The 27,409-nt window shown below is 38.2% G+C and overlaps 1 protein-coding gene across 10 annotated transcripts in view; it reads left to right on the top strand.

Annotated features, from left to right (window-relative positions):
• Positions 1-22,280, top strand: part of LOC122715719 (nucleolysin TIAR) — a 472,996-nt gene extending 450,716 nt beyond the window's left edge. For 7 of the 10 annotated variants that reach the window (XM_043938112.1, XM_043938123.1, XM_043938122.1 and 4 more), the window contains 6 exons: positions 8,801-8,981; positions 14,041-14,170; positions 15,740-15,981; positions 18,492-18,672; positions 19,895-20,002; positions 21,840-22,280. In XM_043938112.1, coding sequence (XP_043794047.1) covers positions 8,801-8,981; positions 14,041-14,170; positions 15,740-15,981; positions 18,492-18,672; positions 19,895-19,942 — 782 coding nt within the window. In that variant the 3' untranslated portion in view covers positions 19,943-20,002; positions 21,840-22,280. Of the gene's footprint in view, positions 1-8,800; positions 8,982-14,040; positions 14,171-15,739; positions 15,982-18,491; positions 18,673-19,894; positions 20,003-20,967; positions 21,636-21,817 lie in introns of those variants that run through there. The other 3 variants (XM_043938113.1, XM_043938116.1, XM_043938117.1) reach the window with 3 other exon arrangements.
• Positions 22,281-27,409: the final 5,129 nt, after the last annotated feature.

Genomic DNA, 27,409 nt, shown 5'->3' with positions numbered 1-27,409 from the left:
TGAAAAGGCTCTTGAAAGAAGACAGTTTCGTTTCCTTCCTTACGGATCTCGGGGTAACAGTTTTTGTTTTACGAAGCGAGATGAAATTGAGAGATTGGTGCGTCGATCGAGAAAGAAGATCGAATAAAGAATGACGCAGAGCGAGGATGGTTCGAGGTATTAGACGTTCGAGCTTCTTTCTTTTTTTTTTTTTTTAATTGCAAATGTATTATTGTTTCTTATTTGTAAAAAAAAAGATGCATCGTATGGTATTTATAGTATAATCTGAGGAGATAGAAGGAACTAGCCCGGAAATACTCGGTTTTTTGTCATTATGTGAGTGGATCCATTAAATTGTCGTTAGTGGCCTAGCGGCATAAGGATGTACGAACAATAGTCAAAGTTGTAAGCGAGAAGCGTAATAAGGGGAAAAAAGGAATCTATTCAAAGATGAAGCTCGTTAAATGGCGCACATTTGTAAAAAAAAAAAAAAAAAAAAGAAAAAGAAAAACTCACGATTGTGGATATATATTCTTTCATTCTATAATTCCGTGTATACCGTTTTGCAAACGTGTTGCAAACGTGTTGCAACATATAAAATTTAACACAACAAGCGACAATTGTATCGAATCATTTCGATGTTGTCATGATATTTTATTTTTGTTAAGCGCAATTAGATCTTTTACGTTTGTTTAAAATAATAATAATAATAATAATAATAATAATAATAATAATAGATTGAAAATGCGACGAAAAAATAATCGAATGACAAATTTGAAACGAAAATTGTGATCGTATTCCATAGGAATCGTACCACGCACCTCGTTATTTTTCGTACGTGTCGTTTTAACACGGATATTTTGCAGGAGGGTGATACGGCAGGAGTTAAAGGACAATAGGAAACAAAGAAAAAGAAAAAGAGAGAAAGAAAGAGAGAGGGAGTGAGAGCTTAGACAAAAGTGTGTAAGTGTACCAAAACTCAAAGCAAGCTAGCTACGAACGTTATCTAATTTATAATACCCTTTATACTACTATACAAAATATGTTTCATACTTTTTTCTTACTTTTTTATCTCTTTTTAATAACCATTACTTCTTTCTAACTTTTCAAATACCTTGATATTACATTACTTATACTCTTTGTTGTACTTAATATTATTATCATTATTATCATTATTATTATCATTATTATTATTATCATTATCATTATCATTATTATTATTATCATTATCATCATCATCATCATTATTATTATTATTATTATTATTATTATTAAACATTCTCTTAACTTTCCATTTTTTCACTCTCTTCGTACTTTATTATACGTTATATTTATACGTTTTCTTGCGTGGAGAAAAATATCAGCTAAAAATCCGCTACCTGTTGTTGCTGCCTTATAGATATATACAATATATAACGATAAACCAACCGAAAGTAAAGGCAAACCGAGTCGATGCCGATCACTTGGCATGGGCCAAAATCGTTGCCCGTTTCATTTCAAGTAATAATATTCTATCGCTACTATTTTTCTCCGTGTACATACAGCTGTTCTCTCTTTCGTCCTTGTTACTTCTTTTTTTTTTCTCTCTTGCTGTCCGATCATCGACACATCGACATTTTATAAAGAAAAAAAAAAAAAAAAAAATATATATATATATATTTTTTTTCTTTTACATCGCGTATCGAATATCATTCGATTCTTCATCGAATTCATTTTCGAAGTTTTCAAGATTTGCAAAGAGGGAAAACCCGTTTCGAAAATTTTTTACGAAACGCCGCCCCTTACTCTTACTTTAACTCGAGTCAAACGAGCGAGCGAACTGCTGTTTTATCATTTTGACTAGAAGTACTGTATTCGGATTGGTAGTCTTGTCTTGGTCGTCTTCTTATTGAAAGGGCATTGAAGGAAAGATACAAGCCTTTACGAACGCGTAGTATTCATTGAAAAAAAAAAAAAAANAAAAAAAAAAAGTATCGACAAAAATATCATCGATTTACAATGATAAAATATATATATAAAGAGAGAGAGAGAGAGAAAGATGAATTTTTGAAACGTTGCATCAATTGGATTAATTTTTGTCGATAACATGCTATGCGTTTCTAAAGCCATGAATCCCTTTTTTTCAGCCTTTGCATATATAACTATATATACGTATATACATGTAACGTGTGCATACGATAGAATGTAGTACATATACGTATGTATGTAAGTACGTATTTAGCGACGTCGAATTTCGTTGAAAGTAATTTTCTGTGTCGTAACGTTTTATAATACAATGTACACATATTGGCTTCGATATGCATGCTCGTCTATTTTCCCTTGTTTCAAAAGATATTTTTACACGAGGATATTCGAAAAATTGTGCAAAAAATGTATAAAAGAAAGAAAAAAAAAAAGATAGACCAAGCTAGATGCGCGGAAGGAAAAATGAGAGAAAGGGAAAGAGAGAAAGAGAGAGAGAGAGAAAAGAAGTTGTGGAAGTTAAGCAAGGTAAAAAAAGGACATAAAAGTACGCTGAATCTTTCTTCACTTTTTTCCTTCACTTTTAGTATATTTTTTTTTCTTTCTTTCTTTCTTTCTTTCTTTCTTTCTTTCTTTCTTTTTCTCCCTTCTTTTTCTTCATTTTTTTTTTCTTTTTAATACTTTCACCTCTATTATTCTGCTGATTTAGTTAGAATTGAGGAACGAAGAAGAATTTATGCTTAGTAAGAGGTACAAATGTGTATGCACAAATCCTTAAATTAATTACGAAACAACATTTAACACGATAATTAGCAACTCGAGTGACGTATAATCTATTAGCACAATCTATTATTATTTTGTAATTATATTGTAATGTCATTTTCTTTTCGATTTGTATTCACGTGCACTTTTTTTCTCACGCGCATATTTATACTACTGCGTGAAATTCTGATCTATTTCTCGTCTTGAAAGATTTTGATCTTAACACCGTTCCATTTTTTTTCTTCTTCTTCTTCTTCTTCTATCTAATCTAATATCATGATTGCGAACCAGCGTTTGTGTAAAATAACGAAAATACCGATTGTACGAATATTTATAAATATTATTATACCTAACTTCAAAAATATACATATCTACATTTCGTTAAACACCTTTCATCGTGTATTTCTTTCGAAGGAAAGAAAGGAGGTAAAGGAAAAATTTAAGATCCGCAAGATTCGCGACGAAAGACAATTAAAGATCCTTTAAAACGTGGAAAATTAAGATGAGTAATAGTAATAGTAGTAGTAGCAGTACGAGAAAAAAAAAAGAAAAAAAAAAAAAAAAGAAAAACGGTTTATGCCTTACATTTGCAACCTTTGTATTTACCCTTCAAAATTCGCCTATTCTAGATACCGTAATGACGCAAACTCGGCTTCGGAATAATCGTATTCCACGAGCGTGATTATCATTGCAAAGTAGGGCTGTTATCGCAGACAATGACTTAAGCGGTTCTTCGGTAACCGCAAAACGGATAACAATTACGGGACAACAATTGGGGGAAGCGCGGTGGTGGTGGAAAGCAAGAAAGAAAGGCAAGAAAGAAGGAAAGAGGAGCGAGGACGGACGAGATGGACGGGAGGTGGGGGGAAAGAGAGAAAGAGAGCAGAAAAGGGAATTTTTATCTTTTCCATCCCGGTCGATATAACGCTTTAACATGAGGACAGAGGGAAAGTTATAAATACGTAGCGTCGGCCTGGGAAACTAATTATTCAAATATCTGTGGATAGTCGGTCGGACGGAAAGAAAGAAAAAGAAAGCGGGGGGGAGGGGGGCGGTCAGAGCGGGGAGAGCCGATGTCCACTTAAAGCTAGCCTCTACTATGAATTTACTCTGGTGGGATATTGGCGCGCTTAGGGGGTGCAGCTAGCCAGTGCCAACGAAACTTCGAGTATCTACGTTATTTAAGGGGATACGAGATACGTACATTCGAGTTCCATCGTCGACCACTAGAGATTCCATTCGCCATAAAATGGTGAAAAGTGGAAACTTCCTTCCCCGGGAGAGAGAGAGAGAGAGAGAGAGAGAGAGATGATATTGCGAAAGTCCAACATCCCTTCCTTTTTTTTTTCTTTTTTTCCCCCCTTTCTCACTTTCCCGTTCTCCCTTCCTCTCCTTCTCCATTATTTTCTCCTTCTTTTTCATTCTCCCTCTTTCAACGTTTCCCCCCTCCCGCTCTCGTCCTTTTTCCCATTCGACCTCGGGAAAACTGTGGAAAACCCTGTCCGGGACCTGTTCGCGCGCACGGTCAAGGGAAAATTTCGAGTTTACCCCACGAATTTCTTGTTGATCTTTCATCCCGTTCGGGGCCGTACCTGTCGGAGCGGCGGGGTTCGTAACAGGGGTCGAAGTTATCGGGGATTCAGCCAAGTAAAAAGTTGCTAGATCTAGCGCGATAAATCTAGTTAGCCGATCGCCGACTTGTTCCCTCTCCCCCTCTCCCTCCCCCCCCCCCTCCTCTGGTCAGATAAGAATAAAGTTTCACCGGAGCATGCTCTCCTGAAGAGGGAGGGAGGGAGGGAGGGGTCGCCATTGATTGAGCGTGTAGAGAAGAAGTTCGATTTAACCGCGTTCGTGTAATCAGGTGCTTAATGAGCCGAGTGTCGACCTATCTAGGGATAGGTCTCTCCTCTCCTCCCCCTCCCCCCACTCCTGATAATGGAGAACCTTATGTCGGTCTGTGTCTAAGCCGCAACCCATAAATCACGGATCACCCTTCGCGGCGACAGGGCGAATCGAAAGGTCCGGTAAATATAGCCCTAGATAGATTTCCTTAAACGAGATATATCCGCTTCCGTGGCTTGGTCGCGCGAATATAGGTCATTTATCGAGAGATTCTAGGAGGAAAATATATATCGTTGTTATACGCGATGTATACGTTATTATTGAATTTCTTTCTTTCTTTCTTTCTTTCTTTCTTTCTTTCTTTTTCGTAATTAAATAAGTGAACGATGGAGATGATGATGATACATTCGCTTCCTTCTCTTCGTTGTACGATATTTCGTTTATATTATATATGTGTACAATATGTGCAGGGAAAAATCAATTTACGATTATCTGTTTTTTCTTCTTCTTCTTCTTTTCTTTCTTCTTTTTCTTTCTGTTTTTTTTTTCTTTTTTTAATAGACGATTTCAAACAAGAGATGGTTACGAATCACTGAAAAGTCGATAAACTTTCAGCGTGAATAAGCCAGGATAAAATTTTTGATCGTAAATGGTTACTCTTTCTATCTCTGGGAAAAGCTTTTCGGGCGTACCGATCTCATCTCCACGATCTTTTCTCTTAAAGCTGATTTTCATTCACGGAGACCTGCTACTATGAAAGCTTTATCATGGCACGGATCTATAGTAACTCCTCAATTTTTCAGCCTACTATCCTTTAAAGCCTTCGTGGCAATTTTTCCGATAGATCGTCCGATATGAATTTCGATTTTCTTTTCTTCCTTTCTTCTTTTTTTTTTCTCTCTCTTCCTTTTTCTTTTTCTTTTTTTTTTTTTCAACATCAATTCACGTGGAACGAGAAGAAATATATTCGATGAGATCACAGAGTTGGCTTTCCTTCCTATTAACTCGAAAATTGTAGCTTAACTTATCGAAATCTATCAGTTTAATCGATATTTCCTAACGGAGGAAAGACGAAGCTAGGAAAGAGATCTTTTTTTCTTAAACCATAGATTGTTCATCTTCCATTCAAGATATTTACAACAGATCAAGAAGATACCTTTCTTTCGAAATAAGTAGAAATACACGTACACCTTGAAGTACGAGTATATAATCATCGTTAGAAAAGATTTTTGCGATTGTTTTCTTAAAAAAAAAAAAACAACTTTACGTACAATAATTCAATAATAAGCGTGGATAACTTTACTCGACTAACTTTCACTTCACTGATCCGCTCCAAAAAATTTCCTTTTACAAAATCATTCGAAAAAAAACCTCCCCCTTTCTTCGTTCTTTCGCGTTCTTTACACGTGTAAAACGGGAAGAGAAAATGTTATACGGCAAAAATTAGACTCGTTTAACGCTCATAGATATCCACGTTGCATCCGCTTTGCACCGTGTTAGCATCGGTGATAGCCGGAAAGAGGTCAGGTCCGACGACGACGACGACGACGACGACGACGACGACTACGACAACGACGTGGAACTCGATGCACCAGGTTAGAGCTGTTCGAGATATCGAACGGCAATGCCAAAGAGGTTGAACCCCCCCCCCTCCCTCCCTTTCCCCCTCTCCCTCCCCTCTTCCCCCGTCACCTAAGTTTACGATCGTTTACGGGGGGGGCTTAGCCTATAGCCAGGGTAGCGCACAGGCTACGGGTGTAAACGCGCGACCGGTAAACCACGAGGCCTGTAATTGCCTCGTTCGGGGATAGAAGGTTCTTAGGAACGTTGGAACGTTCCGTTAAGAACTTACCTAAGGGGGAGGGGGAGGGGGAGGGGAGGAGAAGGGGACGTTCCCTTCGTTTCTGAAAGCTCGGCATTATCTCTTTATTGCCCCCTTACCCCCTCCCCGCCTCTCCCCTCTCGAACGTTATTCTCGGTATTCTCGGAATGTCGCAACCCCCGTCCCCCCCTCCCCCAACTTATCGGTTCGCTTTAAAAAAAAAAAAAAAAAAAAAATTTTCTTCCCGCTAAAACGCTTACGCAAGCCGCATCGATTTTGTTTCACTCCATGTCCATGAAATTATTATTTCCCTTTTTTATTTTTCTTTTATTTCTTCATTTTTTTTTTTTTTTTTTTACAAGGCCAGGCCTCGAACCGCGACGAGCTCGAGCTTTCGAACGACGACGACGACGACGACGACGACGACGACGACGATCGATGACGAAACCTGAACGAGCGAATGTCAAACCCTCGTTCGTTTCGCGGGACGTTAAATGTGTTAAGGGGCCGTTTTCTCTTTCGTTATTTCGCTTCTTTCGTTTAACGTACACTCGATGGGATTATGCGACCAATAACAGTGTTAATTAATTACGAGTGATATCGAGGGTAAAAAAAAGAAAAAGTCCTTGGGTTTATATCTTGATTCTGCAACTTTTGAACTCTATATATTCTATATTCTATTTTTTTTTTCTTTTTTTNTTTTTTTTTTTTTTTTTTTTTTTTTTTTCTCTCAAATATGTTTTAATGTATCGAAAGCATCGAATGTGTATCAGACGTTTTGCATTAGATAGAGAGGCAAATTTGTATCGCAAAAATATTACAAAAATATCAAAACATTGAATATTTCCTTACGATACCCAAAGTCGACGATTGTTGGTTAAACTTTTTCCTTTGATTTTCTCAGAAATATAAAATAAAAAACGATATATTTTCTCCAAGTTCCTTTTCCATTGTCAAAATTATTCGAAATTTCACGATTAGTATACATCATTTAAATTAAATACCCAATATTTTCACTGAATAACTATGAAAGAACTAGACTGCGGATGTTCAAATATTTAACCAACGTACGAAAAATATATCATATTTTTATATACATCAAATCATATTGTATCCCTGTGTGCTTTAAATCGACGAACAAACAGATCGTTGCGAATCGTAAATGAAACTTCGACATTTCGTATAGGAAAAACGCAAGAAATTATAGAAGAAATTAAAAAAAATTTTCTCATCCCAAAAAGACCCATTCAGAATACGAAGGAAATCATACCGTTGAATTCCTTTTTTGTTTTATCCCGATATCTCGATCGGTTGCCGAGATACGAGCATTCAAAGTGGCCGTATGTGCGATATAACACAGTGCGAAGATTACGAATGGCCCCGCAACCCAGTGACCTATATTTATTTCTTGGAAGTGCGTACTACTTCCAAGAATCGTGCCCGTCACTTGTTTGCAACTTGGGGATAGATCAGCGAGACGAGGCGCGAGCGAGAGGTCCGAGTAAGCGACGAGGATGAGGATGGTAAACGAGTAAAAATTACCCTTTCCTTTACACGACGATATCTCGGCAACCGGAAGTCGTATCGGAATAATTCGAAAAGCGTTTTAAAGGGAAAGGTTCCGCGCTTCTAACGATCTTTGATTCGTCGACAAAAAGTTATTATCTTCGAAGTTATAGCGATTCAAAGTTTTCTTGATTTTAATAGGATTCGATTAAGTTTTAAGGTAAGTTTTGCGCGATAGATACGTTTGTTTCTGGAAAAGATATCGTGATGCAACGTGTAATGCTTTGTATTTATATTATTCACGTAAAATATGTCGAATATTTGAACAATGAAAATCCGCAGTCCAGTAACAACTACGAATCAACTCTTTAACGAAGATAACGTGTTAATGTGATTTTGATTCGGTTTACCAAACGATGACGATATTAATAATATTTTTCACCAGCTTCGTATTAAGAATCTTACTGAGATTAAAAAATTGTCTAACGTTTTTGCAACGACATATAATGACGTCTCTCTTTATAATTTTGTACATACCTACTTTATTTGCAATTTTACAATTAATTTCCGCATCGAGGCAAAGTTGAACCTGGCAAACTTTGCAGCTAATTAGACTTAAGTGTAACTTTGATGTAAATTCGTGAAGCTAGTGAACTTTAGATTACAAATTTGACAGTGTTAACGATCTTATTAATGTATCGACATCAACGAGATTCTACTGTACCCTGCTGTTAGCCTGCTACGCTCAAATATTTAAAAAAGTGTTAAAAGCTTTTTTTACGTATAGATATTACCAACGGATAACGGATATAGTTAGAATATGAAACGTACGAAGAAATTTCACCGGTTTTCAACATTATTCACAATTACGAAGTAGATATTTAATCTCAATTAAACCTATCTCTTTTCTCTTTTCTCTCTTTGCAGCAAACGCGAAACCATTGACTTTCGATGAAGTGTACAATCAAAGTAGTCCGACCAACTGCACGGTGTACTGCGGCGGACTCACCAATGGTCTAACAGAAGAGCTAATGCAAAAAACATTTTCGCCTTTCGGATCCATCCAAGAGATTCGCGTATTCAAGGACAAGGGTTACGCTTTCATCAGGTAAATTTTATTATGTTGTTTCCTCGTCCCTACTCATCGTCTCTTCTCACTTCGACCCTTAACTCTTCTCGATCGCTATGCGGTAAGTTAAGAAAAAGAAAGAATTAGCTCTGACTTAATATTAGACTTAATAAACGGAGAGACGGGACGCATCGTTCGTTCCTTTCGAAACTTATTATTAATTTCGAAAGTTTCTACGCTCGCCGATCTCTCGATTCTTGACGTCCCTCAAGACCGCGCCGCGCTCTTGTTGAAATGTCGTGGTGATATACGTTACGTGTAACACCTCTAGGAGATGTCAGTGCGACAACAAGTCCCTAAGGTGAACGTAGCTAGCGCTGAAGTAGCTAGCGCAGTCAGGGATCATCCGTGCGAAAGAAAGCGAGCAAAACGGAGGGGGGAGGGTTAAGCTGATCGATAGAAAAAGTTCTCACGTACGAGAATGGCGAGTTTGAGATAATAAATTCTTCGCGCTAAATCCGGATTATCTTTCAACGGACTAGAGAGAGAGAGAAAAAAAAAGAAACTTTCAGGTCTACAATCTAAATCGGTAGACGAATTAAAGTTGAATCGGTGTGCGCGTGTCCGCGAAAAAAATATCGTTTTCATCTTTTCGACCGATGATTCGATCTAGGTTTTTCTTTTTTTTTTTTTTTTTTTGCTAAAAATTAAAAATTCCGTCGAAAAATTCCGAGTTAAAAAATAAAAAAAACTCGAGAACTCGACGAAGAGACGTGTAGTTTAATTAACCGTGCTTAACTTCGGTTTAATAAAATTCTGGAACGTGGAAATTCGAGCCAAATGCTTCATTCCGCCAGACTTTGGTTGGCAAACGTTTAAAGTGGAAAAAGGGAAGGGAGGAGGGGAGGGAGAGAAGGAGGAGGAGGAGAAGGAGGAGGATGCATCATGAAGTTTGCCGAGAGCACATGATAACATCATGATGTCTTTAACCGAAACTTCTGGCATCTGACAGGGGATGCAATGATGCTTTCAAAATTGATAGCTGATTTCGGAATACGGCCAAAATCACTTGCACATTCGATCGATATCGGCCGATATCGCTGTACGTCCAATCGCACACACACGCGCGCACACACAACCTGATATGGTCAGAGTGAAAATAACCATGAGTCCGCGATTTCTGGCGAGTTCTACCATCAAGGAAGGAGGATCCCATCTCCTTCCCTTCCGAGACAAATTGCCCGCGGTAAGGTAAAAAAAAAATTGATCATCTCGATTACTTTTAACATTCGATTCTTGCTCTCGTTTCTCCCCCCCCCCCCCCATATAATCCGATTCTTCGCCCCCCCCCTTTTCTTCCTCCTCTTTCTCTTCTTCTTCTTCATCTTCTTCTTCTTCTCGTTTCTCATTCTCCGAGTTTTATTATTAATAGACGATACCTGGAGGGGGGGGGCAAGCAATTCACCCGATAATTTATCTTACGATGTAATTCATCAAAATAATGATCACCGTAACAAAAAACCGTGCGATCACCATGCAACTCGCTTTCCATTAATTTACCGTAACGGGGCGTCATTTATCCTTGGCAATTTTTCCCACTTTCTCACGCTTTGCCACGTAAATAGTGATATATATATATATATATATATATATACGCGATTGCAAACAGCATACAGTAATTGAATTCTATTATCTAAGAGAGATGGAAGAATAATTGATCCGCGAATACGGATACCACTTCTTCTCCGTTCACTGTAATCATATTTATGTCCATTCCATTCCTTCGTCGCTATGACTATGCGCATACACGCGCGCATTGACGGCAGCCAATCACACGTTCGAAAGTTCACGTGCCAATATCGCAATATATATATATACGTCATCACGAGACACCGTTAAACAGGCATTTTCACGATTAGTTATAATTCAACGTGGCGATATTTTGCGTGACAGAAGGACAGTATTAGATTGCAATAGACGCGAAAGGAATCGAAAATGTTGTTTCTTCGCTTTCGAAGAATGACGATGCACTCTCGACTAGTGGGAGGATTCAAAATAAGCACGATGTTTGGGAGAACAGAGGGAAAGAATTTCTCCGCTTTATCTCATCCCGATTCGATTCGCACGTGCCACGATATTTCCAAACATCGTGCTCCTCTCTTCTCGCTCCCAGTAGCAATCCTTGTTATCCGAGAATTCCGTCACCCGTGGACAATGTCCCTCGTTTCTTCTAATTGCTCCTCCCTTCCTCTATTCTTCTATAGTCAGAAACTTCTATAGTCAGGAAACGAATATCCCTGGACGACGTATGGACTTACCCCTTGTGTACAGTATAGATCGTATAAGGAGAGAGAAAAAGAGAGAGAGAGAGGGAGGGAGGAAGGGGTCTTTTATTCCCGATGAAAAGAAAGAATCTTATCCAGCGGTGGTTATCGGTTGGGCTTTAGACTCGGTGGTGAGAACGAGGTGGAAAAGGGGTTGGTCGTTGACGATGACCGTCGTACTATTCGAGGAAAACGTGGACGGAGAAATGAACTTTTGGACGGGAAATTCCATTGTGCCGGGGAGGGGGGAAAGTGTTAAAAGTGACCTAATCTCTCGATAAACTCGATGATTTCTTATCGCTGCCAGCCAATGTCGTATTCGTGAATCCAAGATCTGGTGCTCTCGTGAGATGCTCGACCGGCGAAAATTGATCGAATTTTGTTGGGAAACGTGGTTGGAATGGGCTGCCAATGGGCCGATGTTACGTTTTAAAAAAAAGTAACTGGATATGAGATACGAGCGTCGAAACTGGTACGATCGAACTGGTATCTCTCTATCTTTCTTTTTCTTCCTTTCTTCGTTTTATATCTCATAGCATGGTAATTTATCGTTGCGATTGATATTCGTCGAATCGAAAACCGTGCGAAAGTTGAATCGCGTATAGAGTTGCGTAACGTGTTTAACGATAAAAAAATATTCTTATAATTTTTTAACGTGTAGAAAAGAAGGCGAGCGTTGAACTGGAACTGGATAATTATGATCCCTCCCGTTCGTACTTTTCAATGCGTTATAAATTCTGTCGCTATATAGCTTTCACTCGTCACGATTTAAATTCAATCGCGAATGTTATAAAAACCAACAATCTCGTGATAAAACCAATAATTTAAAATGTTCCGGTGCGTGTACAACGAAAGTTATAACGACTCGCCGCTCCCTCTCTCTCTCTCTCTCTCTCTCTCTCTGCCGTTTCTTTCGATCCTATATAATAAAATTATCAATCAAACTGTTGTTTCGCTTCGCACAATTCGAACATTTTAAATACGGGGCATTACGGGACAAAATTATCAACAAGAGAAATCAATTTACCTTGGATTTCATAATTGAACGTATTTCACAAAGCTCTTGTTGTCTGTCCCCGGCAGAAATTTTATATCCGCGAAAACCGCATCTCGAGGAACAATAAATCTTACGTCTCTTTGCTCAATTGCTACGTTTATATATAAAACGATTCAAAGGCGCGTTTCCGCAATGCGAAAAAAAAGAAAAAAGGGAAAAGAAAAGAAAAAGACGCTGCATTAAAAGAAATAATTTTTCAATCAGCTACCAACCTCTCAATTCTCGTAAAGGGCACTCCCTTTCCCTTCTCCTTTTTTTTTTTCTATTTTTATACACGATGCGCGAAGAATAAACTGTAATTCAATATACTTTGTATTACGAATTACGAGATTACAAATTACACGACAAAAGTATGTAATTTCATCGGTCGCAACAATTATATATCCCATTGTATCCATTGCCTCTTTCTTTATAAATTATTTAATAAAAAAAAAAAAAAAAAGAAAAAAGAAAAAAGAAAAAGACATTAGCGAAGATTATTCCCTTTTCCCTTTTCCAAGATCTTTCCTCGTCGTCGCAATAAACCGCGAACCTCCCCTTTCTTCGTTCATTCATAACGAACAAGAAATACGGAAGAACGTGTAATCAATGGGAGGAGGGCGAGCATCCGTACGTAAGATTATCTTTATAACTCTTGTTAAAAAAAACGACGTGTTTATGCCCGACCACCACGCATAACGCATCCATCCATCCCCCTTTCAGTACCCAGGTTTACACAGACGACATTTACGAGGACATACCCATCATCCCTTCTCCCTCCCTCGCCCCTTAATCTTGGACGAACGCCAAATGGCGAACCTTAAACCTTAACCCTCGTAATTGAAGGACTCGATAAATAATAATAATAATAAAAAAAAAGAAAGAAAGCTGATAACGCGATCCCTCCTTTTCGAATCGATGCCTTTTTTTTCTTTTTTCTTTTTTCTTCTTTTCGATTTTTCCCCCCCTCCCCTCCCCTCTTCCAATAACAGATGAATAAATGAATAATGCGTCGGGTGGGACACGAGGTGCGGTGGGAGAGGCTGAAGAAAGAGGATAGAAAGGGGAGGGGGGAGAAACAACACACGCGCGGTTAACTCGGTCGTTATCGAGAGAACGATAATATCGCGGCGGGAGGAGGGGGGAGGGGAGGGATGTGCGTTTGTTTCACATGGCCGATACACTTTGAAATACGCTCTCCTGTATGCGAGATTCAAAGTGGCGAGTATACACTGCGAAATACTACGATTTAAACGATGGAATCTCTAGATTCGAGGGTATAATCTAGATTCGAGGGGGGAGGGGAGGGGTTCACAATTATCGTGGTTATCCGTGCGCACGGTAAACTCGTATAAATTAAACTGGAAGAGGCCTCCAGTGAGAGGCGGCGACCGTTCCGTTGAATCTACCGATAATAAGGTCCTCGTGTAACTGGCGGAAAAAAAAAAAAAAAAAAGAAACGGTCGATCGATCGGGATCGAGCTGATGATATTTATTCTCCCGCCACGTATCTATCTGCAAATTCTCGTTTCACTAACGTAACGTACATCGTGTATCGCACGTCACAACGACAATGATAAGCGGTTGATAAAAAAGGAGGAAAGGGATAAGGAGGAAGATGGAGATAATGGTTTCGAAAATAAATAAATGGACGAGAGAGGTTGGAATTATTAGGTGAGCGTGGTGGAAGGAAGGGGAAAGGAGATTATCTAATCCGAGATTCGTGGTTGTATTTCAGGTTTTCTACCAAAGAATCGGCGACACACGCTATTGTGGCAGTTCACAACACCGACATCAATGGTCAAACGGTGAAGTGTAGCTGGGGGAAGGAGAGCGGGGATCCGAACAATGCTCAACAAACTGGACAGGTAAACGTTCGATCTTTTATCTCGAAGGAAGGGGGGGAAAGGGATGAAATTGGGGATCAGAGACTACGATTTTAAGATCGAATATCCTTTCGTTCGACCCGATTCGAGGAAATCGAACCTCGAAGATTTCGAAAATTTCGCGAGGAAAGGAAAGAAAAGAAAAGAAAAAAAAAAGGAAAGGAAAGGAAAGGATCGAGGCGCGAGAGTCGCGAGTGGAACGGAGAGCGAAGAGAGTTGAAAAGAAGAGAAGGAAGGAATACGAATTTAGGAAGAATTCTCTATCTCTTTCAGAGAAATTCACGCTCGAACTATGTTTTAACTTGTCGGTATGTGGCCAAGGATGGTAGCAATTAGTAGCGAGTCTACTTTGAACTAGAACTAGAATTCGGTTTGAATCGGGAATTGAGATATCTTGGCAAACGCGTTATCGTATAAGACTGCTTCGATCGAAGCGTATCCGCTTCGTAAGCGTTCTAATTGAAAACTAGATTAGACGAAAGCACGATTTTACGAGAGAGCAAAAAGCGATTTCTACACCTCTCTCTCTCTCTTTCTCCTCGTCGCTCCGCACAACGCGCGTGTAGAAAGGAAAAGTAAAAAGAAAGAAAAAGAAAAAAAAAACCAGTGCATTCTCGTTATCGAGAATAAATGGCGAAAGGCGACGGTTGCACGAGATATCGAGAGGAAAAGGAAATAGTTAGAGTATTCGATTGCCAGTTCGATCCGGGCTTTGCCCAGTCGATCGAGAGAGGCTGGGCGCGCTACGTGGGAGAGTAAAAACGGAAGGGGGAAGGGAGGAGACAGGGAATCGGGCAAGATTCCGGTCTATTCACGAGGCTTGCTCTAAAGTGTGTCTGTCGGGTCTCTTAGCAATTAGCGCCGGTAGGACGAGTAAGTACGTCCGATCTGGGAATGCTGGCCCAAGTACGCCCTCCCCCCTCCCTTCCACTCTCCTCCGCCCAGTACTTCCGTCCATCCATCCACTGTTACCCGGCCCGTGACATCGCTCTAATTGATCCCTATTCCCATAACGCGCTTCTCCCACGAGTACCGGGATATCGCATTACTACGTACTACCTCGTTCCGTGCCCCTTACCTCGTCTTACCGCGCAGCCACGCTGCTTTCGTGTTCGATCCCCTTCTTAACCTCGCTAAATTAACCGCCGCGATTCGGTCCGGATATCTGTCCAATTGCGATTTCGTCCGCTCGCTCCTTCGTTTGCAACGATCAACTGCAAACGAACGCCGATTTATGACCGTACGCTTCGTTTTTTCCTCGAGCGAGAATAGAAAAGAATAGAAAAGGAGAGAAATGAAACGTAATATTATCGATCGAGGAAAATTCCTCGCCGGGTAAAGTAGAGAGCAGCGAAAGCGTGGATAGGGCGAGAAGACAGAAGAGAGGAAGGATGATTTTTAAAGCGAGCCGATATCATCATTTTTCTTTTTTCTTTTCTTTTCTTTTCTTTTCTTCTTTTTTTCTAAGTCTCTATTGACACGGTTAAGCGCGAAACGGTGGCGATGCCTTTTACTCTTTTCTATTTCATTGATCTTGGTGTGCTCTTCCAGGCGTTATCGTCGGCGACGTACCCATACTACGCGGCGGCAGCAGCTGCCGCCGCGGCGGCGGCAGGCGTCGCGGGTGTCGGAGGCGTCGGTGGCGTCGGCGGTGCCGGCCAGCTAGGATACTGGTACCCGCCCCAATCTTATCCGACGACAGCGACGCAGATGCAAGCCGGTGGTTTCCTTCAAGGGATGCAGGGATACACTTATGGACAGTTCGCCGGGTATCAACAGGCGCAATACATGGGGTGAGAGCTCTCTGACTACTTTCTCCAACTAACTTCGCCGACGTGGAATATTTCGAATGGAAAACTTGTTTCCATCGAGATAAATTCTTTATTTGAAAAAAACGTTCGAATGATATTTGCCGCTTCGAACGAAACGAATTACGGAGAAAGAAAAAAGCAATGCAAGTTGAGGTTTAACCCCCCTCCCTGTATTTTGTTTCGTAAACCGAGACTGGTGGATTAAGTATCCTGTCTCCGTCGTTGATCTCGATCAATTAGGAGACCGATACCGGTGAGACGAGTGTACGAAGCTCAGTAGGTCAAGTCGGTTCTTGCAACGTTCTACGTTAAAACGATGTCTGAACTTAATAGTAGACCGCTAATGTTGATGACACAGTAGTCTGTAAATGACCGATGAAAATTGCGCATTCGTATACATCGTTGAGCGTCTCTCTCTCTCTGTCTCGTGTCAACGACGTAGAATCAAGGAGAAAAATAATGATGGGAAAATTTGAGATTGAGAAAAGTCGGAAGAAACGATAATACCCGTACGTTTTACAAGTAGAAACTTAGGATATCGGAATAAGAGTTTTCGAGAAATGGTGGCCGATAAAAGCGGGGAATAAATTTAATTGAAAATTTGACGATATCGTAAAAATGGTAAATAGCGGGCCGGCTTTAAATCGTAACCTGTGAATGTGTAGCGTAGTAACAAAAGAGCACGAGTTTTAAGGATCACATGGTATAAAGGCCAAGGTAATTTCTAGGATAGAATATCTTTGGACGGTTTTACGATCTATGAAATGACGCCCCTTAAAGTGGGCGCTACGAATGCGTCTGGAGTATTCTCAAGACTGTAAAGCCAGGAATGGTACACGTTCGAAATAAACTAAAGCTCTCAATTGTGTGCATCGTACGGGGGTGAAGGGGTTGAGACCCATCGTTTTACACTCCCTACGGGATTTAAACGGCATCAAAGTCAAGGAAACGTCAGACGTATATTATTTTTAAATATCTCCTGACATTTATTTCCCGACAAGTCGATGGAAATTTGAATAAGATAAGATAACGCTGAGATATATATTTGAAAATACAGAGAGAGGGAGAGGGAGGGAGAGAAAGGAAGAGATTCGCCGAAATATCGAAGGAAATATTTTATTTATCTGGAAAACAAGCAATTCCTTCTTCCTTTCTCCTCTTCCTTCCGTTCTTCAAACGATATTGTTATCGATCGTTGAATTTCTTGTCTAATCGAACTTCAAATCGCATACATCAAACCGGTTCAAACGGTAAATTTGCACGTCCTTTGCCAAATTCAAACGTATTCGAATTTCCATTCCCACGCTTAACTTGCTATAGCAACCGCTAAATTTGTATATTTGTGTCATAAGTGAAATCATTTGCATTCGCCGCTGTAATTATTACGTATTATGCGCGCGTGATGTAATATCAAAAATTTCAAATTTATTTGATAATATTTAATAAACGAAAATTGCGTTATATCGGTCAACGATTCTCTGCAAAATTTCTGCGTTTTTCCATCGATGTAAAAAAAAAAAATAAAATAAAATAAAATAAAATAAAATAAAATGTTACGGTAACGTAACAATTTTATACACACACACACACACACACACACACACACACACACATATATATTTTTTTTTGAAATTTTCACGCGACACCTAACTCGATCGAAGTTAGTACACACGGTTTCCACCGTTAACACAGGCATCAAATCGAATTTGTGCATTTGCCGATCGAGCAATTTTTAGAGATTACGCGGCAGAAACGAAGGGGGTGCGCTTTCTGGCAAGGAGAATATCTTTCAACGCTCTTACGATCCGTGAAATGGCACCCTTAAAGACCGTATCCGAATGCTTTCCGAGCATTATCAGGATTGTAAACCAGTAATGGTAACACATCCTGGATAACCTAAAGTTTTCAGTTGCGTGCGTTGTACGTAGAAAAGATTCGAGACCTTTATGTAACGATACATATATTCATGAATCTGGAACGTGCGATTTTACCGTTTAAACCGTTCCGTGTGGGAAATAAAACGCCTTCGTTATGACGTCCTTAAACGTTCTCGTAAAAAAAAAAAAAGGGGGAGGAGAGGGATGGGAGGGGAACAAATTGTCGAATATTTTCGATCAATTTCAACGATAACTTGAATGGACGTTCCATTTTTCCCCCCTTCTTTTTAATTATTAAATCGTTTCTATCGTTTAATTTAAAATTTGTAATACTGTTTCGATGAACTTGTTTGCACGATATTCATCGATATTATCAGAAAATAGTCGTTACATAACTACGAAAAATCTCGCGTTACAACGTTAAAATAACAAACGGATTGGAACGATAACAAAATTCGATGATAAAGTTCGATGTTTAATTTAAGAATAATTTTAACAACAATGAAATAATAATGAAAAAAATAACGCAACGCACGTTCGCATTATCGTTTTTCTTTTCTTACGTGATAATAGCGTGATAAAAATTCTCTATGTAAAAACTTGTTGTAAACGCAGAATGGGAATGGGTGTCCACGCTGCTGGCACGGCGGCAGGTTGGGGCCAGGGATTACCTGGGGGACCACAGTTACCGCCACACCATGCCACGACGGTCACGGCACCCCCAGGGGTGCAAGCCGCACCCCCACCACCACCACCTCCGGCACAAATGATGGCCTACCCGATGCAACAGTTCCAGGTAACCATTATTTCTCTCTCTCTCTCTCTCTCTCTCTCTATTTTTCCTATCCGTGCATCGATTTCGTCACCATTTCTCTATCCTTTATTTATACTCGTACATTACTCGTGCAAAAGTTTGAAATCGTAAATATCCCTTTTTTGGGACATTAAAGGAGGACATTGTTGAAAAAGTAAAATTGGAAAATGCGAGGGTGAGGGGAAGAAAAAAATTTTGGAGGAAAATGATGGCAAACTTTTAACAAGTAATGCATCGTACGAGACGTAGAACTTTGTACTCCCTGCTTTAGACATGTTCTTGCATCAATTTTATCGTATTTTTGATCCACTCGTTCCGAAAAAAACACCCGTCGATATTTACGCATTGAAACATGGTAAATATTTTTGTTTCGTGTATATTTGTTGCGACGATAACAATAAATGTAAGTTTTTTAGAAACTTCCTCTCGTACGTAATTTTCGAGAATAAATTATGAGGCGATAACGATATAACGTTAGAATGATATACGTTTCTTTCTTTTTAAAATTCGTAATAATATTTCGAAACGAATGGATCAGATTAACGAGAACGTTTAGTGAAATATCCAGTCTTGGCTTCTGTTGTAAAAGATTATTATTCAGACGATTGAACGATTGACTGCGAAAATTTGTGTTATGAGTGGCTTTCCAATATGGATCGTTTTAACCGTTGTTGTCTCGATGAATGCGATGGACAAAATCTCTTTGTGTCTCTCTACGTTATAATTCATCCGATTTGGAATTTCGTGTCATGTTGTTATGTGACGAACGCTAGCACCTCTCCTAGCTACATATATTTACTTACTTATGAATTTTCTTTGAAAATTTCTTTAATCACTTGTCCCATACCCCTTGCTTGATCGGCCATTGCTTAATTGAGAAATTTTATTTCGAAGATAGATCATTCGATTAATTGCATGATTCTTATGATAATTTTAATTCGTAAATCAATTGCTGTTTCACCTTGTGTTAAAACTTGCTGTTAAAAATTGATTGATAAACCTAAGTCATAACCTCATATATCGTATTCGCGTGTAATATCGTATTCCATTCCGTATTTTGTATTCTGCAACAAGAATTATCGCAAGCCAATCAATTTTGTACGATATTAAACAGTTTATTGAAAGTAATCGTATTATGGATGGAATTAATTTTAAAACACTTTTAGATATTAAGAAATTTATACCGTATTTTCTCTAATTTCAGTATGTATTTGAAGAGATAAGAGGGCCTAACGATACATATTCGAGATGAGGGAATACTAATGAAAAAGACTTATAAATCAAGATCCTGCATAAGAATCTTTCATCAGCAGTAAATATTTTTGGATTCTAGTTCAAACATACAGTATGAAATTTTACGGAATCTTTCATCGCAGCAAATACTTTTTTTTTTTTTTTTTTTTTTTCTATCATTTGTCGTTACTCGAAAAAGTTTTCTTTTAATATAATTCTTCTCATAATTCTTTAAATAAAATTTAATACTTGAAAGTATTTATATTTAATTAATAACAGTTTCTTCGTTGCAAGCATGTTTTTCCACGCAAGAAATATATTTCACGATCGCAAGTCGTAAAAGAATCGGAAGCAGCAACGAACAGACTCTTAAGAAATAAGAAATAAAAATAAAAATAAAATCAGCATTTTCTTCCATTGATACGTTATTTTTTTTTTTTTTTTTACAACACGGATAATTCAAATGATCGATCAATTGCTGCAAAGTATTCGATATACAGCATTTCGGCTTATTATTAATATTTGCATTAAAAATCGTTACTGTTATAAATTACTTTCAATATACTGTTGCTCGATGCATATCGCGGGATCATCATCCATTTATCCATTACACATGAGCACTCGAATTCACCATCATCTTCTTTGCTTGATGCTTAACGTGCACGTTAATGTTTCTTGGAATATGAAAGGCTGAAGTAAAAACACGCTTATTCAGGCTTACGTTTAACTTAAACTCGAGTATCTCGCTGAATCTTTTCGAATTGTAAAAGAAGAAAAAAAAGAAAAATAAGAGAAATGAAAAAAATACTATTTTTCAATTTTGAAACAATGCAAGAAATCAAAGGAATAATATTTGAGATATTATTTGCACTTCCTAATTTATTAAACGATTCATTACGGATACGTACGAATAAAAATTCATAAATCATATACACGATATTTTTCAACAAATTGAATCGTCCGTTATTAAACGGGAGAAAAAAAGAGAGAGATACTCGAAATCATTGGAAGGAATTATTTTTATTTACATATTTCGATTCGCAGGCACAGTGATCGCTACCACTATCATCGCACGGCCTGGCTTATCCTTACTTTCAAATATCACTTTGCATCAAGGAAACTGCATCTACGACCTGGCTCAACCTCGAATTCAACCAGAAAAATATCACTGGAGAACGTAATATGGGTATCATCGTATTGCGTACGAAAAATTGCGTACGGATGGAAGAAACGCAAGAAAACAAAAAAAAAAAAAAAAAAGAAAAAAAAAAGCAAGCGAACGAGAGAGCGAACGAAAATCTCTACGTATCGTCGTTAATAATATTCCCATTGGAATCGTTCCGAAATCTATCCGATATATAGTTCAAAATAATCAATTCCCACGAGGGTGTAGTCAATTGATCGAACGTCGCAATTGAAAAATAATCCGAGAAACGTTTTTTTACACGACACTGATAAAAAAGAACAAAAGCAACACGATATATATATATATATATTTCCAATGGATTGCTCACACTTTTACAACATTGAAAGTAATTGAGGTTGAGTCACGGTAAAGGTAGATTCAGATCGACCAGTATCTTCGTGTGTTGGAATGTGAACGATATGAGATAGAAAGAGATAGAGAGAGTGAGAGAGTGAGAGAGAGGAGTGAAAGTAATAAAATGGCTTTTTTTAGAATTATTATTATTGAAAGAAGGAAGGAAAGAGCGAGAGGGATGAACGTGAGCGAGCGAGATGAGATGAGATGAGATGAGATGCGAGCGCGAATGCGAAATGTGCGAGAGAGGGAAGAGCGTGAGACGAGAGAAAGTTTGTCGAGAAATATTTTCTATTATTTTTCTTGAAATTCGGACCAAGACTTAACCAGCGTTTGTGTGTTCAAATGGTAAAGTGTGTTCTTGGTTGCGGTCCAGCTAGCGGATGAGGACTGGCTGACGCCTAGCCTTCTAGTGTGATGGTAAGCAAGTACACCCCACCAACAGGAACAACTTCTACAGCAACAACAGTTACCACCACCACCACCACCACCACCACCACCACCATTATCACCACTACTACCACAACTACCAACAACAACAACAAAATTTCCGTCACCATCGACGCCACCGCGACAGCAAAAGCAACAAAAATCATGCCGCTTCCGGCTTGATCCACGAAACATAAAGCAGTGGGCATCGATTGCCAGAAAACGTAATAATTAATCGATCGCTTTATTAAACCAGACAAAACAAAGTAAATGAGTAAAGGGGATGAATTCTTATCCATACAAAAAAAATAAATAAATAAAAACATTTCTTAAAGTATATATATATATACATACATATATATATATATATATATGTATGTATGTATATATATATATATACATACATACATACATACACACATATATATATATAAATATATATATATATATATACTTTTAAATGAGAAGAAAGCAAAAAAAAAGAGGAAAAAAGATAAGGAGAAGAGAATAATATTTGCAAAGATTCCCCGTCAAATTTCCACGTCCAATATAATATAAACCGGCAATATTTACGGGAAGAAAAAAGAAAGGTTAACCGTCGAGAAATCGGAGGTATCCCTCTCGTCCAGTTTGTAGGGTAATGTAGTGTCTCTCTCGGCTTGAATTAATAGATAACGTTGCCGTCACGGTAGTGTCAAAAGCTTCAGTAATGAAACACGAATTCCGGGATACGCGGACCACCATGTGATCATCAAAGACAGTTTGTAGCGTAAACAGCCAATATTTTGTGTGTTGCCATCGTCCACAAAGGACATGATTACAGAAGAGTCGACGCACGTTGAACAACCAAAGTGATTTGCACTTTCCGCCATTTAATCGACGCTAAACTCCTTTATCTCGAGAGAAAGACAGAGAGAGAGAGAGAGAGAGCGAGCGAGCGAAAGAAAGAGAATGGGAGGGAGAGAGAGAGAGAGATGTATGCGCGCGTGTGTGAGTGAGTGCGTAAGAGAAAAAGAGAGAACGAGAGAATGAGAATGAGAGAAAGGAAGAGAGATTGAAAAGCGACAGGACGCCGCCAGTATTTATTGACCCGTAACCCGGATTCATTATTTTTGTAGTTTGGGCTTAACAAAGTGAAAATTAATAAATCGAAAACGAACGATATGAAAGAGAACGCGTGTGCGAAACGCGTTACTCGAAATCGCGAATCGGCCACCGATAAGTAATCGTGGTGTATAAATGATAAAAATATTATTAAAGGGAGGAGATCGAATAATAAAACATACACACACACACACACACACACACACACACACACACACTCGTGAAGATTATAACGTGAGGTAAAATATAAAAAACAAACAGGAAAAAAAAAAAAGTTATTATATAAACGAAATTCAAACAATTAGCTAGTTAGGTAGGTATGTTATAATAAAAAGTTACTCGAGGACGATTCGAAATTCGGCGGCAAGGCGGAAACAGACCTTGAGAGGAAAAAATATATTATATAAAATAATAATAGTAATAATAATAATAATAAAATAATAATAATAATAATAATAATAAAATAATAATAATAATAATAATAAAATAATAATAATAATAATAATAATAATTCGACGATTCCGCTGTTCCTGAGCGAACTAATTAAACATACATACAACCTTCGTACAACCCATACTCGACTATCGCGAACCACGGAACTGAAAGATCCACGTGTCTTAAAATCCATTTTTCCGCCATACTGCGAGGACTTCTTATCTTCGGTTTATTATATTTATTATCACAGACTCGAGGCCAAAAAGACAAATCATAAGCGAAGTCTTCGCAGGCTAGTGTCGAAGAGCCGTTTTTATTATTCGACTTTGATCCTTTTCACGCGGCACTTCTTTAGACAGTTGGATATTTTTATAAAGAGAGAAAAAAAAAAAAAAAAAAAATATCAGCCGTATGCGCCGAGGGGTGTCGACCGATGCTGTTCGCGCGTCGAGTTCGAAAAAAAAAAAAAAAAAAAAAGAAAGAAGGGAAAAAGAGGGGGAGGGGGGAAGGGAAGAAAAGAAGGAGAGAAGAAGGATCGAGGATCGAATGAGCGTCGAACCAGCGATCGATCGACTCCAACTTCAATCGTGTCTGGTCTTAACCGTGGTTTTTAACTTAATACCTTAGATTTTTATATAATACCAATAGAACCAAAAAGGGGAAAATCTCGACTTTAAGACGCTTAAGCAATAAATCATTAAGCTTAGGAAATGAGAAGAAACAAAATCGTATTATCCCTGCGTCTCTCTCTCTCTATACTGTAAACTCGCTCTCAGCTTTTCCAGCTTCGTAAGCCACGAATTCGTAACAACGAATGGTATATACATATATAGATTGGAGAGAAGGGACACGCGACGTGAGTTTTTTAAGGAATCAAAAAAAAAAAAAANAAAAAAAAAAAAAAAAAAAAAAAAAAAAGAAAGAAAGGAAAAAAGAAAGAAAGAAAGAAAGAAAGAAAGAAAGAAAAAAGTGGAAATCGAGATAAAAATGGTCTGTCCCGACGTCCCGAATTTCGACTTGGCCGATCTGAATCGAAGCAAAATGAATTAAAGAAAAAAAAAAAATAATAATAATAATAATAATAATAATAATAATAATAACGAAATCGAAACAAGCAAACGTGAGTAAGAGAGTACACGTGTTAAGCGTGCATGGATACGCATGATACGCGTACAAACGAGAGAATGTTGATAATAAAAGAGAGTGAGCGAAACGAGGAGAGTAAAACTGCGAATAATTGAAAAATTAATTAAGCACAAGCGAGAGACGAGAGCAAATGAAAAAAAAAAAAAAAAAAAGAATTAAAAACAATTCGTAGATAGATAGACACATTGCACAAAAAAACAGCACGAAAGTTAGATTAGAGGATCCGTCGAGAGTTCCTTCCTCGCGAATGCGTATCCCTGTCCTCCGATTCAAATCTATCAAAGGTTGTCTCTCTTTGTGTAACTCCGTCGTATCCAGGGGGGGAAGGGAGGGAAAAAGAAAAAGAAGAAGAAAAAGAAAAAGAAAAAGAAAAAAAAAAGAAAGAAAAAGAAAAAGAAAAAGGAAAAAAAAATAAACAAAATTCCTTTAACCCTTTAAACCGTTGCCGTTTAATAGTTGGAGGAACGGAAAGAAGGAAAAACGAGAGAGAGGAAAGATCGTTAGGGGGGAGTATAGATTAAGGATTAAGAAAAAAATGAAAAAACGCGAAGATCGACGACGGTTTAACAAGTATAACGAGGTACGAAGTAATCCCATCTGATTTGCCTATCTATGATCCACCGTGCTTTAGACCTTCGTAACCATCCCTCCTCCTCGTCTATTCTTACTCCATGCTTCGTCTCTTTCGGTTTTAAGCACGATCCGATGCTTCGTACACCCGCTACTTCCTCTGTTTCGTCGCTCGAAATCGCCCTTTGATAGCCGCCCTCTCTCTCTCTCTCTTTCTCTCTCTCTCTCTCTCTCTCTCTCTCTCTCTCTCTGTCCTCCGGTATTTGTACGGTATTTTTTTCAATAATGAAACTGTCTCATCATACGTGGTCGCGTGGTGCAAAATCCACGAGTACGAGTATCCCCGTTTGCGACGAAACCCATAGGATTTAGTCGAGTGAACCGAATAGAGCTGATAGAGAAACGTAGGAAATAGAGAGGGACGAGTGTGAAAGAAGGACAAACGATAAAGGGGACGAGCGAGGTGAAAACCGGGCGAGAGAACAAGAGGGAGGGAGAAAAAACGTGAGAGTGGGGAGGGAGGAGAGAGAGGCGGGCGACTTTGTTATTAATCAAAAGATAGACGGATCGTGCTTTAAACGAATCAAAAGCGTTTCGACAAGCGTTTTCGAATCAAAAAAAAAAAGAAAGAAAGAAAGAAAGAAAGAAAAAAAAAAAGAAAAAAAGGGAGGGGGAAAAAAAAAGAAGAAGAAGAGAAAAAAACGCGATGATCAAAGAACGATACAGGGGGGGGGGAGGGAGGGGGGAACGTTTGCGAGACGTTGCCAGACGTTGAAGAGAACATATTTGCGAGTGCAGATAGAATACGAGAGAATCGACGAAATCAAACCCGCTTGGGACAAACGTAGCGTTTAGGAATTTATCAGTAAATTTAAAAATAATAATTTCCCGAAAAAACGATTCGATTACCCGTAGTACGTGGATATGGATATAAAAGGTGTGCCTTCAGTCCATCTCGCGGACCACAAATATTTCGTGCCATTAATTCCTCGTAAACTAAATATTGCTCTATTCGGCGAGAAGAAAACGAAGCAAACGTTTCTATGCCTGAAACATAAAACGTAAGTTTATTAGAAATCTGACAGGTACGCGTAATTCGATAATCTTCTTAGTGTCTTCCCTGAAGTACGAAAAAAAAAAAAAAAAAAAAAGAAAGAAAGAAAAGGAAAAAAAAAAAAAAGAAGAAAAGGCTATCTCGACGAAGAAAAAAGTTGGAAAGTTGGCCGTGGTTGAGATATTTGTTGAAATTTTTAATCGCGATTTAGAGAGAAAAGAAGAAATGTTGATTTTGCGTGTTTGAAACGCCTGTTAATAAAAAATAATTGTTTCGCTCGTTGATCCGTGTATTTTTTATTCTAACGTTTTATTTTACGAACGATAAATCTTTTATCGCTCGATATTGTTGATATTTCTAGCGGTTAATTAAAATATTTAATATAAGCGTCGATACGAAGACACGAAGACGAATCGGTGCAATATACTTTCATTCATCATAATTCTGGTTCAGTTGTGTCGATACTTTAACACGAGAGCAAATACGTATTGCAAATTGAATCAAAAAGTTTGTACAATGAGGAGAAGAAATTTTTTTTATCGTAGAAAAGAACCTGAAAACATAAGAATTGTGGCCCAAGATTTAAAAAAAAAAAAAAAAAAAAAAAACCAACATCAAAACATATTTCGCTCTATGTCCGTCAATTGTTTTATAATTAAAAATATAAATACGAGAGACGTGTAACAGTCATTCGTAAGAAAAGAAAGCGAAGAAAAAAAAAAAAAAGAAAATTACACGAGAATACAACGAAGTAATGCAAAATTCGTCGATCGTCACGAAAATTCGCCCAGAAATCGTGCGTGAACGTTAATTAAAATGATTGGCTCTATTCGAGACACAGTTTCAACGAGTTCCATTTCTCGACACAAGCTAAAAATAAAATAAAATGCGCAGCCTAAAAGGACACGGTACCGATCGCGAGGAAGAAACGAAAGAATTATAAATAAATAAATATATATATATATATATATATACATACATATAAATACAAAAAAAATATATATTATATATATATATATAAAAAATACCAATACGTGCAGCGGCGACGAAAGCTGTTATTTTGAAATTCGTCGTGAAGCGAGAATGAAAGCGCTGTGCGTGTGAGATTAAGAGAGAAAAAAAAGGGGGGGAAAAAAAAAAAAAAGAAGAAGAAGCAAAAAAGGATAATAGCTTTTAAGTGAAACGAAGAGAAAACAGTAAGAACGTAA

Source organism: Apis laboriosa, unplaced genomic scaffold, assembly GCF_014066325.1.
Source record: "Apis laboriosa isolate Shangri-la unplaced genomic scaffold, ASM1406632v1 scaffold40_cov151, whole genome shotgun sequence".
NCBI classification, from domain to species: Eukaryota; Metazoa; Arthropoda; class Insecta; order Hymenoptera; family Apidae; genus Apis; species Apis laboriosa.
This window is presented reverse-complemented; position numbering and strand designations above follow the sequence as displayed.